The sequence below is a fragment of the Cibotium barometz genome, chromosome 7 (genome assembly GCF_041138505.1).
Source record: "Cibotium barometz isolate CiBa-2024 chromosome 7, ASM4113850v1, whole genome shotgun sequence".
Taxonomy (NCBI): domain Eukaryota; kingdom Viridiplantae; phylum Streptophyta; class Polypodiopsida; order Cyatheales; family Cibotiaceae; genus Cibotium; species Cibotium barometz.
In genome coordinates, this window is record NC_141052.1 from 26158103 (window position 1) to 26176942 (window position 18840).

The 18840-nt window shown below is 41.4% G+C and overlaps 1 protein-coding gene across 1 annotated transcript in view; it reads right to left on the bottom strand.

Annotated features, from left to right (window-relative positions):
• LOC147636832 (DNA gyrase subunit B, chloroplastic/mitochondrial-like) overlaps positions 1–16123 on the bottom strand; it is an 83353-nt gene extending 67230 nt beyond the window's left edge. The window contains exons 1-4 of the mRNA XM_086800977.1: positions 15786–16123; positions 11160–11388; positions 10555–10625; positions 9006–9147 (exon numbers count right to left, since the gene is read on the bottom strand). Coding sequence (XP_086657103.1) covers positions 9006–9147; positions 10555–10625; positions 11160–11388; positions 15786–16123 — 780 coding nt within the window. The remainder of the gene's footprint in view (positions 1–9005; positions 9148–10554; positions 10626–11159; positions 11389–15785) is intronic.
• Positions 16124–18840: the final 2717 nt, after the last annotated feature.

The window sequence follows — 18840 nt, forward strand, 5'->3', positions numbered from 1 at the left end:
AGCCTCAGTATATTTCCTTTCTGCTTCCGTCTTCACTCTACTTGCATAATATACAGGTTTCATGTATCTGGACTCATCTCCTCTCTGCATTAAAATTGCTCCAACCACATCCGGACCAAAAGATGGATTCACATAAAAGACCTGGGAGAAATCTGGGGCTTTTACACTGGAAATACCTCCCAATACCTCCTTCACTTTCTCAAACACTTCCTCGCATTCTTCATTCCATTGCAATGGTTCTTTCTTCATGGCCTGTTGAAGAGGATAAAGCAATTGAGATACTAAATGAATAAATCTCGCCATATACTTTACCTTCTGGACAAAAGTCTGCAGCAGCTACCTGGATGTTGATGGTGCAGATAATAAGATAAGAGCTTTTATTTTCTCTGGATCAGGTTCAATTCCATTTTGAGATATCATATGTCCCAACAGCTTCACTTTTGAATATGCGGGCTCCTGTTCATTTGCTCTCCTCGGATTTGCCAACCTCTTCCACTCTCTCTTGAACTTCAGACACAATCCAAGCAATTGGGCAAAAGTTATATTGGCTGCCCTTTCCTTTAAATCTCCCATAGGGTGTATTCTTCCTGACCTTGACCGATACGCAAATCTGAAGTTTTATAGCGTCTTCTTGGCTTCCTTTTCTTCTTCTCTGGTTGAGGGCTGATGTCAAATTGAGCATGTTTTCCTTTCTTAGATGATGGTTCAGCTTCTGTCATTGTACTTCTTGTTCTCTTGGCCACAGGCATGATCTCTGGAATAGTCTCCACTCCTATCAAGCTAAGAGCCGGTCCCTTTCCTTTATCTTCCCGGTTAACTCCACTGGTAGAGAGCTGATTTGGATCTTTCACCTCAATACTGTGATCTCCTGATCTATCATTAGTTCTTTGCATCACGGGATACATTTCACCACCTACCCTGGGCGGTTTATCACATTGAGGGCTGATATGTCCCCGCTCCCCGCAGTTCCAGCATTTGACATTGCTTAAATAATAGCCTCGTTCTCTCCCTGATCCTCCCATATTTCCTTCACCTGTTGGCACAATATCTCTCCTATTATTTGGAGCACCTCGGCTTCTTCCCCTTCCACCTACTTCCATCCAATTCAAACTTAAAGACTTCATAATGAATGTCTCTCTTCAAAGTATCCTCCTGTTGAGGAACAACAGCAGCTTCTCTTTCAGGATGCATACTCTCAATCTTTGGCATCTTCACAAACTTCTTTGGCTCTTCCTGTATTCCCAACTGCCTCAGACGCTTCACCTTCTACTCCTTCTCTCGAGCAACTCTGACAGCTTCCTCAAAGCTATCTAGATTCTTCAGCTCCACCTTCAGACGGAGGATAGGCTCCAGACCAGCCACAAACCGGTCTCTCTTTATCATCTGCGGGGGCACTTCAGGAATCAAAGCCTCACACCATAGACTCCACAGTCTACCAAACTCTTTATCATCTGCGGGGGTACTTCAGGAATCAAAGCCTCACACCATAGACTCCACAGTCTACCAAACTCTATCAGATACTGATCCACATCCTGACCATCCTTCTGCTGAATTTTACACAACTCTTTCCACATATCATTCGGACTTCTTACACGGGCAAACTGTGCCAAAAATGCAGCTCTAGCTACACGGTACTCAAGGTCCTTTTGATGAGCATTCCTGTGTGTAGTCACGAACATCTGTAGCCATGCTTTTGCATCACCCTGTAAGCAATAAGTCAAAATCTGAGAGAGGATCTCCGGGGTTGCCCTGTCTTTCTTCAAAGCTTTAAATTCCATCTTTTCCAGAAATTTAAACGCACTTTCATGCGGTAATCCCCAATATTCTGGAAAGTCCTGAGCCATCTCTTCAATTTTTCTTCACACAAACCCTTGTCTTTTTTCACAAACCGAAGGAAATTTCTTCCTCTGTGGAGGCACCAAAAAGTGATGACATGGAAGCGGTATAGCTATATATGCCTTTATAGAGTATCACACTTCCACACATTGATACAAACACACCCAGAATACCAGACCCAAGAGTATGAACAAAACTTTATTTCAATACAAGTCTTCGTCTTTACAAAGTTGGACATCCATTACATCCTCAGAACCATCTTCATCTAGCACCCATTCACAATCAGCCCACTCCCCTTCATCGATATGAAATATGACTGACCAGTACCCTGCATCACTGTCAGAATAAACAACCTCAAACATAGAAGCATCTTCAAAGTACAGTTCCTCGATATCCGGACCAAACTCCAGGACAAGATACATATTTAAGATGAGCTGCCCTCAAAGCTTTACTTCAAGTTTACAAGAATGAATACAACACCACGAGTACACGACTAGCAAGACCCAAGGACTCTTTGACGAATTCGCTTCATACTATTTCTGAACCTCCATGATCTTGATCTCCTTTCATAGGGTGACCTTCATCCAAACAGCATCCCGACCTTCATACTTTGATCATCACTGTAGCTCATAAGATCACCACCTAAGCTTGAGAAAAGATCTTTAGTTTGAATAGCAGCGAACAGCTTCAAGCTATACACCAGCCTCTTTCAATACTTTCCATAGAAAACTTAGCTCTCTCAGACCCATACCAACAGCATCTCACGCACACTCCCTCGAGCGACTAGCCACTAAAAGAAATATGCCTCTGCTATCAAACCTGCCACCCAACGAACAAGAGAAAGACACACCAACTCTGCCTTCTCTGTGGGACAGCTAACAAAAGTAGCGCAATACCTCTGTGCTCAGAGGTGACAATACAGATAAGAAACACTCCTCTCTCTTCTGCAGCTACGACAGCAAACAAAGCAACACCCAAAAACAACTCTCCTTTGCGTTAACAGCTTACAGCACCTCCACTCTCAGGAAAGACAGGCGCCTGCTTCATCGCCACCCCACCCCTTCATCACCTTTCTTCTTCTCTTGCCCGCTAGCTCATCGACGTCCTCTCCTCTCTTCCTCCTGGCCTGCAGTCGACGCCACCTTCTCCCAACGGCGACTCCTTCCCCAGCACTTCTCAGGGATTCTCTGCTCCCAATACAGCAAGCTTACTCCTTTGAGGCTATGTGGTCCCTTCCAATTCTTTTGACGCACGCGGTGAGAGTAGACATGCCAGGATTCCATTGGCAGCCGCCATCCTGACTTTCTAGAAGCTTGAAGCTTCTATTTTCTTATTAGAATTTTTTTATTATTAATAGCTGTTCATGCTGCGCGCAGCCCCTTCAGCCACGTCCCCATACCACTTAAGCCTTCCCATCCTTTGCTCACATGCCATTAGCACCACCCTTTTTGCCTCCTCATTAGCCTTAGGTCACACGCCACCTACATCCATGCTATATATTTACAAAGGGCATGCTCAAATGCAAACAGTCAGCACTCATGCAGGCACCCACACACACACACACACACCCGAAGGCTCACCAACAAAAGCAACAAGATCACCACATCATGAGGATGCAAGGCCTGATGGTTATGCCTCTGCTCCTCCTGTTCAGCAGATTTAATCTCAACCGAAACTCAAAACTAACCCAAACTGATTACATATTTCCTGAAACTCTTAGTACTCTGCACAGTATGTACACATCATCAGTCTCTTTTTTTGTCCACTCAACACTAATATATTATTTCATTTCATCTCTCTCTCTCTCTCTCTCTCTCTCTCTCTCTCTCTCTCTCTCTCTCTCTCTCTCTCAAAGAGACACTTCTACGGACTCATACCACAGGGAGAGGTGGGCGACAGCTCCAGCTCACTGATTTCTTCCAGAGATCTATCCCAGTGCCTACCCTAACACAGGAGGAGGTTACACTTCAACGCGTTGCGGATATAGTCACAGGGAATGGGCATTTTTAGACTCGGGAATGTTGGGGATGGCAGCATCTTCCCATTCCCATTCCCGTCCCATGTCACTCTATAGTCACAGGGAATGGCCATTCTCAATCTTTTCCATCCCCATTTCGCGTCCCATGTGACTATGGCTGCGGACCTCCAAGCCAGACGGAGACCGAGAGCACCAGGCTACCAGACTCCCAGACTACATCAGAGGGAGATCACAGAGATACGGGCTCGACATCAGCACCATATCCAGGAGCGGCTAGCTCACTTACACTCACACCCGGAGATCATGCTCCGAGGTATTTTTGCCTCGCCATCGCCTATGTATCACATATTACACCCCCATTATGGTACTGGTTGGAGCTAGACAAATCTGCATTGCATTCTTGTATACCCTACGTAGATAGGTTGCATACTGAGGCTCTAGCAATAGTGCTCCATCCATCACACCCCCCCACTAGCTCAGTACTTTCATAGTTTATTTCATGTTCATTTTGTCCTTTTTTTTTCTGGACATCCAGAAGACATTGACAATTGTACATTGATTTGTCTCATAGGTCGAGTTCGGCCTCCAGTAGACGTTCATACAGCTTTCTTTCTTTCTTTCTCTCACTACATATACAAATGCCCTGTATATTATGAGATCAGAGGGAGATACCACTGCTTGTTCAGAGGTTTTGGCCCACTTAGCCGGGTGATGGAGTATCCTAATCAGTGATGCCTAGGCCTTTTCGTCCTTGAGCTACACCGACATAGAGAGAGGCTTCTACAGGTGCAGAGCCAAAGATCCTAGCCACAGATCACCAGCTTCTTCATGCCTCTCAGCGAGCCACGTCCCCCTCCCCCTATATCATCTACCTCCCGATGAGGGCTCACACTAAAGACAGCCTCGAAGATCAGAGCTGCCAGGAGACCGCGACTACCCGGACGAAGACCACCACTACTCCATCAGGCCCAATCTGCCCAAATCCAAGCACCATACCACAGAGCTATGGAGGAGAGAGTCCAGAGGCTACACCAAGGGACAACATATGTGAGAGTCCTCCTCACTCCATGCCCCATGTATGATGTACTACACCCCACCATCTCCACTAGGTGGAATTAGTAGTATACCACTTATCATGATTGTACATCTTTAGCATGCTAGACAGTGACTGCATAGTGAGCTACATATGACTAGGACTAGCTTTTCATTTCAATTTTTCTTTCCATGATACTCAAGACATGGACTTTTCTATACAAATTTGTCTCATATGCCAATCTGGCCTTCCGTAGACGTTAATATATCTTTTCTTTTTTCTTTCTTTCTCTCTCTTCTGTACATCTACATAGAGAAGCAAAGAAGCCATCACTTATGCAAAAACAAGCCGTAAATGCCCGTACCATCTACACCTACCTAGTGTACACATGTGCCCTCTATCCTTACACCTATGTGACGTCCATACAACTTGCGCCAAGCTGCCCATTAAGTCATACGGCTCACATGGCCGTACAATACCTAGTGTGTGTGCTTCGATACATTTTTTCCGTCATTGACTTCTTTTTGGTGACCTTTATCTTCAGAGGTGATCATGTCCACTCGTAAGAGCATTTACTAGTTTTATTCATGCTCTACATCCAAGTGTTTGATTATTTTGGTCTTTATTTCTTGGCTTGGGACACTCCAGCCTGTGTATGGGCCAATGCTTAGTGTCCATATTGTCAAAGAGAACCCTCCAAAAGAGACTCATCTTCCTAGGGTCTCTATCCCCCACAATTGGCTTGGCATCCCGTGATGCTTAAACACCTAGATTCTAACCGTATGTGCAACCTTTATGGTCTTCTTGACAGGCAAGAAGTGAGCTTGATTGTTAAACCTATCAATTCCACTTTTTGTGTATGTTATTAGCAAAATTGGGAGGCAAGATTGAGCATGGAACTTGTCTTTGATTTCAGTCCGTGTGGTGATGTTGTTGCTGGAAAGCTTCTTGACTAACCACCAATGCCTGATGGTTCCTTTTATATACATTCCCACAAGCTTGAGTTTAGATCTTTTTGAGAACTCTCCCTCTTTAAAAGTAATCTCAAATTGGGAGATGAAAGATAAGGCTTTGGAATATATTAATATATGTATTAACAAGGAATTCGTGAGATAGAAGGAATTCGTGAGATACAAATCTCACAGGCATTGAATGCCTGATTTCCAACGACACTTTATGCAATGAAAACAAATGCAAACATGGTTTTGTCGATGCTAATTGTCGATTTCCAAAGTTTTAGGAAAGCATAACCATGCATTGCTTAAATGCTATGTGGCCAGTCACAAGACTTCTTGGGATAAGCACCTGTCCCTTGGAGAATTTGCATACAATAACATTGTGGATGCATCTCCAAGAAAGACCCATTTGAGATCATGTATGGCAAGGTGGTGTTGCCACACATCCTTCGCACAAAGGATGAGATATTTGTTTAGTATGAGGATGTTAGGGACCTGGAAATCGCCTTTGCACACAGGTGTGGACAGACACTTAGTATTTTCAAAAGAGGAACACATTGTGTTTCACAAGGAGCGTAAGCTTGGAGATACAAACTTCAGAGATGCTACCTTGTAGAGTTTAAGAACTATTCACCTATGGATGCTAAGTGGATGGATGAGGGGTATACTTCCAAGAGTATATGCAGCTCCTAGAATCATACTTGCAAGCTTTTTAGTTGTGGTCAACAGCTTAGAAGCTAAAGGGATGTCATCATTTAAGAAATCTCTACGCTTTTGAGATTTGGACCTATGGACATGACACCAAGATGGCAGGCGACTATGTTTACGCCAAGGGTCCTTAGACTGGCACGTGGATGGCATGGGACTTACGTCAATGCGAAGGGCTAGTAGATTGGATCTGGTACATTGGTCCATGCCCAGATCTAGAGTACAGTATTCTGGTTGGCCTCGAGACATCATTTCTAGGCCCGAAATGACTGCCAACTACAAGCTAAATGAAAGGGAGATTGTCCAAACATTTTGTGCATTGAATGGCATACTTGGAAACTGTTTTTTCATATGAAATGTTTTACTACCTAAAGGATATTTGTATCTAGTTTAAGGACAGGGGAGCACCCTCTCGTAAACCGCGTGCACGAATCTATATTCTAATATCACTTGTGGACTGTAATCAAATGGTTAAATGTGACGCTTTGTAGGTACACACTTCATTAAACTGTGGACAGACAACTTTATAAGTGAGTTTCGACGACCAAGCCCGAAAGGGCAAGTGCAAGGTGTGGGCAGCCTCTTCACTCAGGAGAGGTATGGCATTACGTGAGTGGCCCAATGGGCAACATCCTTGACGTATGGGCCCCACGACTATCTCTCTCTCACACACACTGATGCCCATCTACATAGAGAAGCAAAAGAAGCCATCCTTATGCAAAAGCAGGCCGTACATGCTCCATAGCTCCTCATACCATCTATCCCTACCTACCATACAGCCATCGTACACCTATACGACCCGCAAAAGATTCCGTACAGTCATACAGCCCACATAGTCGTACAAAACTTTATGCATGTGCTTCCTTACAATTCTCACATTACAGACTTCTACTTCTGCAAATTTGAAGCTACAAATATGATCATGTCCACTAGTAAGAGCATTTACTAGTTTTGTTCTTGCTCTACATCCGTGTGCTTGATCATTTTGGTCTTCTATGTCTCGGCCTTGCACACTTGCTTGCTTATGGACCATAGTAACATGAAACGTTTCGTCGTTTCGAAGGTTTCGTTTCGTCTGTTTTGGACGAAACGCAAAGGTTTTGGAATGACACTTCTCATATACACATACTAAATTTATAACGTAGCCAACAAAAAGACGAAGATGCATTTTTTGGGACTAGTGGGTATGAAATTCATGATTTTGGGAGTACGTTTTTTGGTATTTTCAAAATTTAGGCAAGAAAAGAAGAGAAAGAGAGGAGAAAAGAAACAAGTTGGAAGGGAAGAGAAAAGGAAAGGAGGTGAGAAGAAAAGGAGAGAAAGTTGGAAGGCAAGAAAAGGAGAGAAAGAGGAGGAGGGAAGAGAATAGATGGACCATGGAGGAGAAGAGAGAGAGAGAGAGGGAAAGGGAAGAGGAAGAAGAGGAGACATGGAGGAGGAGGAGGAGTGAATGAGGAGAAGAGGTGGAGCAACGGGCTGCAGTCGGGAAGAAGCGTGGGATGAGGAGGAAAGAGGAGGAGGGAAGAGAATAGGTGGACCGTGGAGGAGAAGAGAGAGAGAGGGAAAGGGAAGAGGAAGAAGAGGAGGCATGGAGGAGGAGGAGTGGATGAGGAGAAGACGTGGAGCAACGGGCTGCAGCCGGGAAGAAGCATGGGATGCGCGAAGTGGCAAATGGGCAGCAAAGAGGGGTGAAAACGGCAGCAACAATCGCTTTTGCAACAAAAAAAAACGTCCGCCCATTTTTTTTTACGTGTAACTTTACATTTGGGGAAACACCGTTTCGATGGGCAGGTTTCGTTTTGACATTTTTATGTTACTATGGTATGGACGCCACTGAGACAAAGATGCATGTGACAAGTCACTGGTGATTGGGAAGTGAAGTTCTGCTCACTTAGCTAAAGCTTTGGAAATCAACAATCAGCATCGACAATCGGCATCGACAAAATCATGTTTTTGGTATCTGCTTTCATTGCATAAAGTGTCACTGGAAATCTAGCATTCAATGCCCATGAAGCTTGTATCTCAAGAATTCCTTGTTAATACATATTACAAGGGGAGTCGGCCCTTTTCTACCCTATTGCCAGTGTTATTTAAATTTCAGCATTGCTATCTTGTATTGTGTTGTGCCATTTCGTATTGCTTGTTAGGATTAATAGTTTGGTTTGACAATATTGTGCTCAAACCCGACCAGGGGTATTCCAATGACCTGAAAGGAACCAAAAAAAGTCTCTGATAAAGTTTGAGTTGTGTACGGAAGTTTGAGAGGTATCTAGCTCATCCTGTCTCCCTCAGTGCTTTCACACTAGTCTCCCAATGACGGCAAAGCTCTATCATTACTCTGCCTCCTTTTTACACAGACATGTCAAAAATAACATGAAGCAAGAAGCATAAACCAAAACTCAAAACAAGGTACTTGCCCTGCAGAGAAGGCATGCAACTGTAAACATAAAATAGATTATCTTTTCAGAAAAAGAATCATGGGTTGTACGGGCACCTTAATTGCTTTTGTCCTCCGTCCCAGTAGGTTAAGAGTGCGAGTAATGGCAGCTTTCACTCCATCCAAATGAGTTCCACCATCACTTGTGCGAATACTATTTGCATAGCCCAAAAGTGTATCTGTATAAGCATCTGCACACCTAACACAACAATCCAACCACAACTCAGAATAAGCTTTGGTGCATACTAAAAATCAATTATGTTTCTAAACCATGCCACCAAGATACACCAGTTGTGAAACAAGGCACGCAGTAGTCCCTGTTGCGCTATGAGTCCATGACCGGAATGATAAATCCCCTTGAATTGTGCCAAAATTTGAATTATATAGTACTCCTATAAAGTAGTTGCTATAATTAGCCTAATGACTCTCTAAACCACTAGACCTCCCCTGTAGATGCCTTATCCCAACCCTTGGATTAACCTAACCCTAGGTTAGACCTATTAACCAGTCTTGCGCTTAGGATGTAACTTACTCCCCTCATTGATGTACTCAGGAATGAATGACAGAAGTTTACTCCCCTCATTGATGTACTCAGGAATGAATGACAGAAGTGACCCTTAAACAAATTCGGCCATGTAACCAATCCTAAATTGACTTAATCACCCTATTGCTATGCCCTCTATTCAACACAATGCCACTAAGCCTCCCCTCCAATGCCGTAATCGGATCCAAACATTAGCCTAGCCCTAGGCTACTCCTGCTAGCCCATAGAAACATCCAAGGATTATAAATACCAGTATGCACACCTTTCTGCAACTTGACTTGTCAACCCTACCTCCCCTTTACATGCTTTATCCCAATCCTTGGGTTAACCTAACCCTAGGTTAGACCTATTAACCAGCCTTGGGCTCGGGAAGTAACTTACTCCCCTCATTGATGTACTCAATGATGAATGACAGAAGCAACCCTTAACAAATTCCGCCAGGTAACCAATCCTAAAATTCACTTTAATCACCCTATGGCTATGCCCTATAGTCACCACAATGCCCACTAAGCTTCCCCTCCAATGTCATAATCAGACCCAAATGTTAGCCTAGCCCTAGGCTAGTCCTGCTAGCCCATAGAAACATCCAAGGATTACAAGTATCATTGTACTCACCTTTCTAGGACTAGACTTGTCAACCCTGTAGCCCTTAAGTCTCCACAACCTTAACTTTTTTTCCCCCTGGCAAGAAAGAGACTTATATTAAGTATGAAAGAATCAATATAAATTCACAGCCAGAAGCCGAAAATCCCTACAAAGTGTAAGGTAACCGCAGCTAGTCAGGGGCACCGTGCACGGTGATGCCAAGAGCGTCCAGTGGGAGTCAAAGAGAAGAAGTCCCATGATCCCACTCCCTCATGATGATGAAAACGAGTTTTGCTTTTGCACTGATCTAGAAGGCAGGGCTCTGTAAATGGGCCCAAAAGGGCATGAATAATATAGGGCTCTGTATCAGTGTTCGAAAAAAAATATATTTTCCTTCAAACATTCCATTTTCTTTCTACCATAAAGTGGTAATAAAAGAGAGAAAACGTGTCTTTATACCCAACGAAAAACTCTTACCATTGAAGAACTACATCGACTATTATTTTGTCTCTCTCTTTTTTAAACGAAATGGGATCATTCAATGGTTTCTGTCCCAAAAAAAAAAATCCAAATAACTATCATTAGTTTATTGCTTGCCATCACAAATAAGATAAAACTTTCAACAATACACATTATGACCGACACACACTTACAATACATTTCAAAATACAGCCATTCAGAACGTGTAATCCCTAAAGTGTATACAGCCATTGCAAAAACAAAAAAACAAAAAAAAAAGTACTAGTGAAAAGTTTATTGGGTGCAATAAATGTAAGTGATATTCAAATTAAAATAAAGGTAGAAAAGTAATTGGAGAATGTGCTATGCACTAACATTAGCCAAGAAGGGTAAGCCCAATTGAAAACTACGATCTAAAAGGCCTCATAGCAAATACACCTGCTCATGGTTGAATAATAAAGGAAATTAGCACTTACTTTAACAAGGGTTAGTGAAGAAAAACTATTTAAAACATAAGAAAATCTGATTGCAAATCTCGTATACAAATGATCCCCAAGTAAACCATAATATAGCTCTAATGAGCTTCCAATCACCACTAGGAGTGGCAAATGCAGTTATGTGACCTTAGTCCTTTGTAGCACTCTATGTAGCCATGCAACGCCTTTCCTTTTAGCACTAGGGTTGATGCAGTGGAGAGAGGATGGTGTGAACTGCCGATATTTGAAAGCACGAGCAGGTGATGGTGACGACGAAGACGATGATGATGATGACGATGTCAACACAAGTGGCAGCATGGCAGGCACGAGTAGGTGATGGCAGGGATGACGGTGATGTGGAGACATGTGGAGATCACTGCAAGCAGCAAAAGATGCGCCTTGCTGTAGCTGCCATGATTTCTGTTGCAGCAATATGTGGTGCTGCCTACTCGTGAGTAGTAGAATCAGCTAAAGCTGCCGGGCAAGGAGACAGGTGTCATTTGCTACCATAATGGAACCGCCTCAAAGAGGAATCGTGTTGTTGTGTTGCAATGCACAAGGAGCTAATGCAGCTATGAGCGCAACACTGTTTTCTGAGCAAGGTCTGCTTAGGGAAGAGAAGGAAGCTCGTTGTGAAGAACTAGTCTGTCGTCATCTAATTTTGTGCCAATACATTTCAAAGGCTGATATGTAGCCTTCAACTCCTAAACATGAGCATGAGTGTCGCATATGACAACGCACACTTGCATAAACAGGCACAATGAAAGATAGTAATCCCTTGTCAAGATGGTGTCATCCACATCAAACCATCAAAAAAATATTTTTCTGGTATATTAAGAATACCCTGAAGGATGGTGATTTTTCACCGCCAGCCTTAGGTCAGACTGGGCTGGTGACTCTGACCTCAAGTAAACCACCACTGGCTTTCATTTGGCCCAAGTTCCAGCTTGCATTTCTAGCTAGGTTAAAACATCACCTCTCCTCTGATGAAACTGAATAATCAATTCCGAAAAATGTATAAAGTTGAAGATGTTCTCACTTTACAAGATAGCAACTGCCCTTCATAGGAGTGTGACTTTTATTGCTCAAATCGCCCTCGACAAAACCTTTCCTCAAAATGTTTTCTATGATTGAGGGTGAACAAAGTGTCAACTCAGGTAGTCAGACAGTTAAATCTCCTCGCCCATAACTAGTTGTATTTTGACATAGATATACATGCACAGCAAGCCATGCTATTTTAGGTACCTTACAAGTCAAACCATACCTAATTGTATTTTGACCTAGATGTACACGCACAATAAGCCATGGTATTTTAGGTATCTTAGAGGTCAAACCATGATTATTAATCTGTTGAAAGATAATCACAGAGCAATGGACTTGATTGATTGTAGGAGTTAATTTGAATCAAATTTCATTTGAATGCCATGTCATCAACATACTGAGGTAGCTAGACCTTGTAACTATTTGGCCCTCCTAGCTCTATTTCACATGATGAAACCCATGCCCGGACACCAAACAGGTGGAAGAAGATATCCAAATCGTACCCCCATAACTAGTTGTATTTTGACATAGATGTACATGCACAGCAAGCTGCAAGCCATGCTATTTTAGGTACCTTACAAGCATAGTAACAGAAAAACCTATTTCTAGCTTTCGAAACCTCGAAACCTCTCTAGTACGGTAGTTTTGTCCAAATTTTAAGTTTTGTTTTTTTTTTCCCTTGATTTTTTTGGGATTTTTTTAATTTTGTTTTTTTCCATAGCCTCCTCATCACCTTTCTTCCCTCTTCTTCTCCTACCTCCCTCCTTCCCTTTTCCACCTTCTACCACTTCTTTCACCTCTACTCTTGCTTCCTTCATTGTCTTCTTCTCTCCTTTTCTTCTTCCTTTCTCTTCTTCTCCCTTGCTCTTCTTCTCCTCTCTTCTTTCCCCTTTTTCTTCCTTCAATGTCTTAAATCTTTCCCAATTTCTACATTCTCTTCTTCAATCTTAAGAGTCCTTGATTGAGCGACTTGTGGCATCTAATCAAGTCAAATTGCTATAATGCCTCACTGAAATAAGGATGGTTCCCTGAGATGGGTGAGAAGAGACCAATTTTTCATCATTACACTATGTTTTTAGATGGCTACTATAAGTTCTTTAAGTATTTATACTTTATGAAATTATTGATTTTTGAAACCTCGTGGTTTCTTAGCCGAGGGACGAAACCTTTCCAAACAAAACCTCAAAACGAAAAGAACCTTGAAATGTTTCTCGTGACTATGCTTACAGGTCAAACCATACTCAGTTGTATTTTGACCTAGATATACAAGCACAGTAAGCCATGGTATCTTAGGTACCCTACAGGTCAAACCATGCTTATTAATCTGTTGAAAGATAATCACAGAGAGATGGACTTGATTCGTTGTAGGAGTTAATTTGAATCAAATTTCATTTGGATGCCATGTCATTAACATACTAAGGTAGCCAAACCTTGTAACTATTTGGCCCTCCTAGCTCTATTTCACATAATGAAACCCATGCCTGGATACCATACAAGTGGAAGAAGATATGGGAACAAGGTCCAAAAGGTTTGATTAAGAAAAAGCACCATTCTTGGTCAAAAAGCAAGAAAAAGCACCATTTTTGGTCAAAAAGCAAGAAAAAGCAAAAAGTCAAACAAGGTTGACCACGAGCCAAGGGCACCATTCGAAAGAGGAGACTGAGCCAGACCAAAAAGCTAAAAGCCGCTTTTTCATAAAGCAGCTCCAAGGCCCTGAAGCTAGAAAAACAAAACAAGAACTTTTGACTAAAGTTGAGTAATATTTTACTATTAAAAAGACCAAAAGCAAAGTAAAAGGCAAAAGCATCACTTTTTGGCAAAAAGCAAGGCTTCCCCAAGTATAAAAGAAGCATGAGCCTCTCTTAAGTATCAAGTTGAAGAAGAAACTCTTCATCGTGTTGCCATCTTCATTGAAGCGTGGAGATCATCTTCTCCATCATCATGTACTTGATCATGAACCAGATCATGGAGTTTTTCATCACTGCCACCCCCACTGATTCAGAGCACGCCATCAACTACAGTGCCATGTCATCATCTGTCCATACGACTGTACGGATCCATACAGCCATACGGAACTGTATGAGCATGTACGGAGCTTTACGGGCTGAAAGTTCCAAAACCCTAAAAATTTTAGAAACCCTAAAATTGCTCCAAAAACCCTAAAAACTGCTTTTTGGAGGTTTGTATCGTCGCCCGAAAACCATCAAAACAAGTTTTATATCAGTTTTCTTACCAAAAAGAGCTTCTCCATGGTTTCCTTTATCGACAAGGCTATAAGAGTTGTGGAGATTACTCATGGGATGAACAAGTGATTTTTGGACTTGGATTAGGATCTGGATTTGGATTCATTGGACTTAGATTCATTGGACGTGGATCTGGATATTGGTTCTGGTACTAGCTCGGTGAGAGTTTCTTGTGGGTCATCCTTGTGGTGTGCTCGAGCCTTAGCATCAGAGATCTTGTGCCTCAACATGGACATCGACATCGACATCGACATCGACATCGATATCCTACATCAGCATATTTGTTTGTTTTGTATTCATTGATTGTATTGATCCTGGCCAGCGTGCCCGTGAATTGTTCCTTAATAAATTCCTGAAAGGGGACGGAGCTTGTTCCCCGCTCAGTTTGGTGTACTGTGCAAGATCCCTATTCCCTTCGCTCTCTCTCTCCCCTCTCCCCTCTCTCTCTATATCTTTATCTCTTGGACACGTGGCTGAGTCTGTCACTGCACGCCCCGTTGGGCTTACAAACCTACTTGATTTAGGACACATTGAAAACATATCAGATAACCCCTTAATCAGAAGCAATATCTACAAACCTACAAGGTTGCAATGTTGAAGACAAAGGTCTGAGTAAACAAGTTCCAATCAAGGAATCCAGGTTACAACCACCACAAGCAAAAAAAGGTGCATAACTGAGCAAATCTCAGTAGTAGATTTATCCAAAACAATTTTTCAATCTTTGTAAAAATTGGCATATGCAAGATGCTACCACTTCTAACATAGCAAACTAAATGGTACCTTATCTTTATATTAACCAGCCCATGTATTCCACCAAACCTCCCCCAAAGTGGTATTCATTCTTTCGAATTCTGTCTGGATTTTCATCCTCCTGTTTTAAATTGATAGTTACCTACACAAAGATTTGCATACAATGTTAATCTCCTTACTAAGACCAATGTTATGACTTTTGATACCACATCAAATTGTAAAACCCTTGAACCTACCTATTCCACAATTGAAAAAACTACATCCATGAGATTAGCCAAGTTCCCACAGTAGTCACCACTCCACACCGAGAAGATCTCACACTTTTGCCCACATTTTTGCCCAAGAGGAGCCATTATCAACCTGTTGAGTTGTTTGCATCCCAGCTTGCTAGTCGTAATTTAGCCTACATTGTGAAACAGAGGGTAGCCAAGAACTAACCTCAAGGTTTAAAAATGCCAACTCTCTTACGCGACCAGCTATAAATGGGTAATCAAAAGCTGTCATAGACACAAAAATATGAAGTACAAACCCTTGTTATATAGGCCTTTTCTTACACCAAATCATTTGATCCTTATTTATCCTAACTGGGAATAAGAAAACATGAAGCCTTTTATAAATCAAGGCACACAAAAGAACATAAATACAATCAGGTTTTCGAGGGACTACCCAAAGCAAAGAACCCTAATTGACTCAAACACATAGGGTAAAGAACTATAATTCCTACCTCATCAAGGGATACCTCGGTTGTTGTGCTGTATAGATTTCTTCTACTTTCTCCTCTTCGGTTGGTTCCTCCTGGTCCTCTGCAACAAGGTTAGCATGGTGCTTGGCTTGCTCTTTCTCCATCTTCTTGAACCAGTTGGACTCCTTGTGCTCCATCCTCTTGCAATACCTGCACTGTATCTTCCTGTTATTCTTCCAATTGTGTGCTCCCACAAAGGCTTTGTCGTAGTCAGAACTGTTGTTGGTTCCAATTCTTCTATCCTTCTCAAGGAGCAAGGCAACTAGATCTTCAAACTTTGGTGTTGTTACATGGAGGATCTCCAAGGTTTGTTCAAACCATGTTATCCCTCGCATGCTCTCGATAAGCACCACCACTTCATCTTTATCTTCTGGCTCACTTTTAAGGCCGACTAATTGCTAGAATATTGACCCAAATTTGACCAAATGATCACTTACCTCCTCACTTTCATGCATTTTGAGATCATCAAATTTGAGCTTTAAATAAACTTTTGAGTTAGTAATTTTGTTACCAAAAAGGAGTAAGGCAACTAGATCTTCAAACTTTGGTGTTGCCACACGGAGGGTCTCCAAGGTCTAAAAATCCTCCTAGTGTCTAAAATGGATTCCCCTGAAACAAAAGTTCAAAATAAACTTTCCAATGTGCATTAGGAATTAATTGAAAATGGTATAAGGGACCTTAGCCATAAAAAAGGAACTACTATCATATTTTCATTACAAGCTTTTATTCTTTAGAAAAAAATTGAGAATTATCAGTAATAACAGCGAAGCTATGGCAAAATTTTTAAAAAATAATACATACCTTATTTTTATGCATAATTCTAAAAGAGGACTTCCTAGCATATTCTAGGATTGGACATCCTATGCAAAAAGAATGATTTTCATCATATTCATTAGAAATAAATTTTTGTAGTTATGCATAATTCATTGATTATAAGAAAAGAGTAATTTTTGGTAAATTTATTTTTATGCAAAAAGAGGAATTTCCATTATAATTGAGATCCAAGAAATTAAATCGTAAAAGAGAAATTTTTGGCATAATTAAAATTATGAGTATTTATTAAAAGTAAAATTTTGAGTATTATTATTTTTATTGGAAAATATGGGTAGAATTGATTTTTGTAAATCCCATGAATCTTTTATTCAAAAAAAGAATATTGAATATATCTTACTTGAGAAATTTGAGAAAGAATATGAAAATATCCATCGAGAAAACTTGGATAATTCTTATTCAGAAAAAGAGAATCTAGAATCCCTGGAAGGATCGAGGATCCAATGAGTAAACGAAAGTTTAGAATTAGTTCTCATTAATAAAGCTTAAGGAATGAAAATACAATATGTAAATGAATGTGATGGGATGTAAATGGATGCGATGTGATTAGATGAGATGTGAATGAGATAATAGGAGATGTGAATGTGAATGTGATAAGATGTGAATGTGATGTGAGTGGATGTGATGAGATGTGATGTGATGTAAATGGATGTGAATGTGATGTGATAAGATGTGAGGAGATATGATGTGATGTAAATGGATGTGGATGTGAATGTGATGTGAGGAGATGTGAGTGGATGTGATGAGATGTGGATGAGATGTGATGTGATGTAAATGGATGTGATAAGATGTGAATGTGAATGAATGTGATGAGCTGTGAATGGATGTGGTGTGATATGGATAGATGTGGATGTGATGTAATGTGGATGGAATGAATGAGATGTGATATGGATAGATGTGGATGTGGTATAATGTGGATGGAATGAATGTGATGTAATGTGGATGGATGTGAACGAGATGTGATAAGATGAGGATGGATGTGACGAGATGTGAATGAATGTGGGATGTGAATGGGTGTGATGGATGTGATGAGATGTGAGTGGATGTGGTGAGATATGTGAATGTGATGTAATGAGATGTGAATGGATGTGATGTGATGTGGATCCGGTTAGATATGAATGGATGAGATATGATGTGGATAGATGAGATGTGATGTGATGTGGACTTGGGTAAATGAAAATGGATGTGAAATAATGTAAATAGATGTGAACATGATGTGATGTGATATGAATGGATGAGATGTGATGTGGATATGTTGTGACGTGATGCGATGAGGATAGATGTGGATAGATGTGATGAGATGTAATATGATGTGATTGGATGAGAATGGATGAAGGATGATGTGAATACATATGATTGGATGTGGAATAAGCAATGTGAATTGATGTAGAAGGAGAAATGATGTGGAGCAATGTGGAAAGATGAGAGTTCGTTAGAAACTGTATTTATGAAACCTGTTTTTAAATTTCTGTTTTATGTCAAGAATGTTGGGAAAGCATTTTGACCATCTTGTGAATGAGGTCGTGGAGACCTAAGTGATAAAGTTGCAACAGCTGACGGAGAGTAAATGGAGGATTTCTCGTGTAGTAGCAAGGTCCGGCCGAGGTCTTCCGGCCGAGGTCTTTCTCGTGTAGTAGCAAGGTCGAGGCCGAGGTCTTTTAAATGGTGAGCTTCCGGTACGGTGGATGAGGGACCAAGGAAGCAGCCTATGAGTGAAGTGCTAGGTGACCTGCAAAGGAGCCTAGAGGGTGCTGACCATACGGTGCTCAGGCTTTGGGTCGCCGAAGATACCCACGCGTGCGTCAGGGAAAGAAAATGGAGTAAGAAGTACTTAGAGTTGTTTTCTGAACTTGGGTATGGATCTGGTTGATTGGTCTTGCTAGTCCTCAATGGATGAGTCCATGACTCTTTTATATGGATCTGTTGGTTGATCTTGCTGATCTTCAATGGAGAGTCCATTTGGATTTTTCTTATGTAATTATATTTCTGGATACTATGAGCTAGGATCTATTGAAAAGGCCCCTGAGTGAATTGGTTGTGAGCGTTCTGGTTGCTAATGATGCCATAGGTACACCGATGAAGGAATGATTGGAAATTAGAATTAAAGCTAGATATTTTGGAGGATTATGATCAGTGATACTATGGTCTCATTAGAAGATTGTTTTAAAGACAGTTGAATCTGTGAAACAGGCAATTTTATATTGGGTGTGTAAGTGGTGTG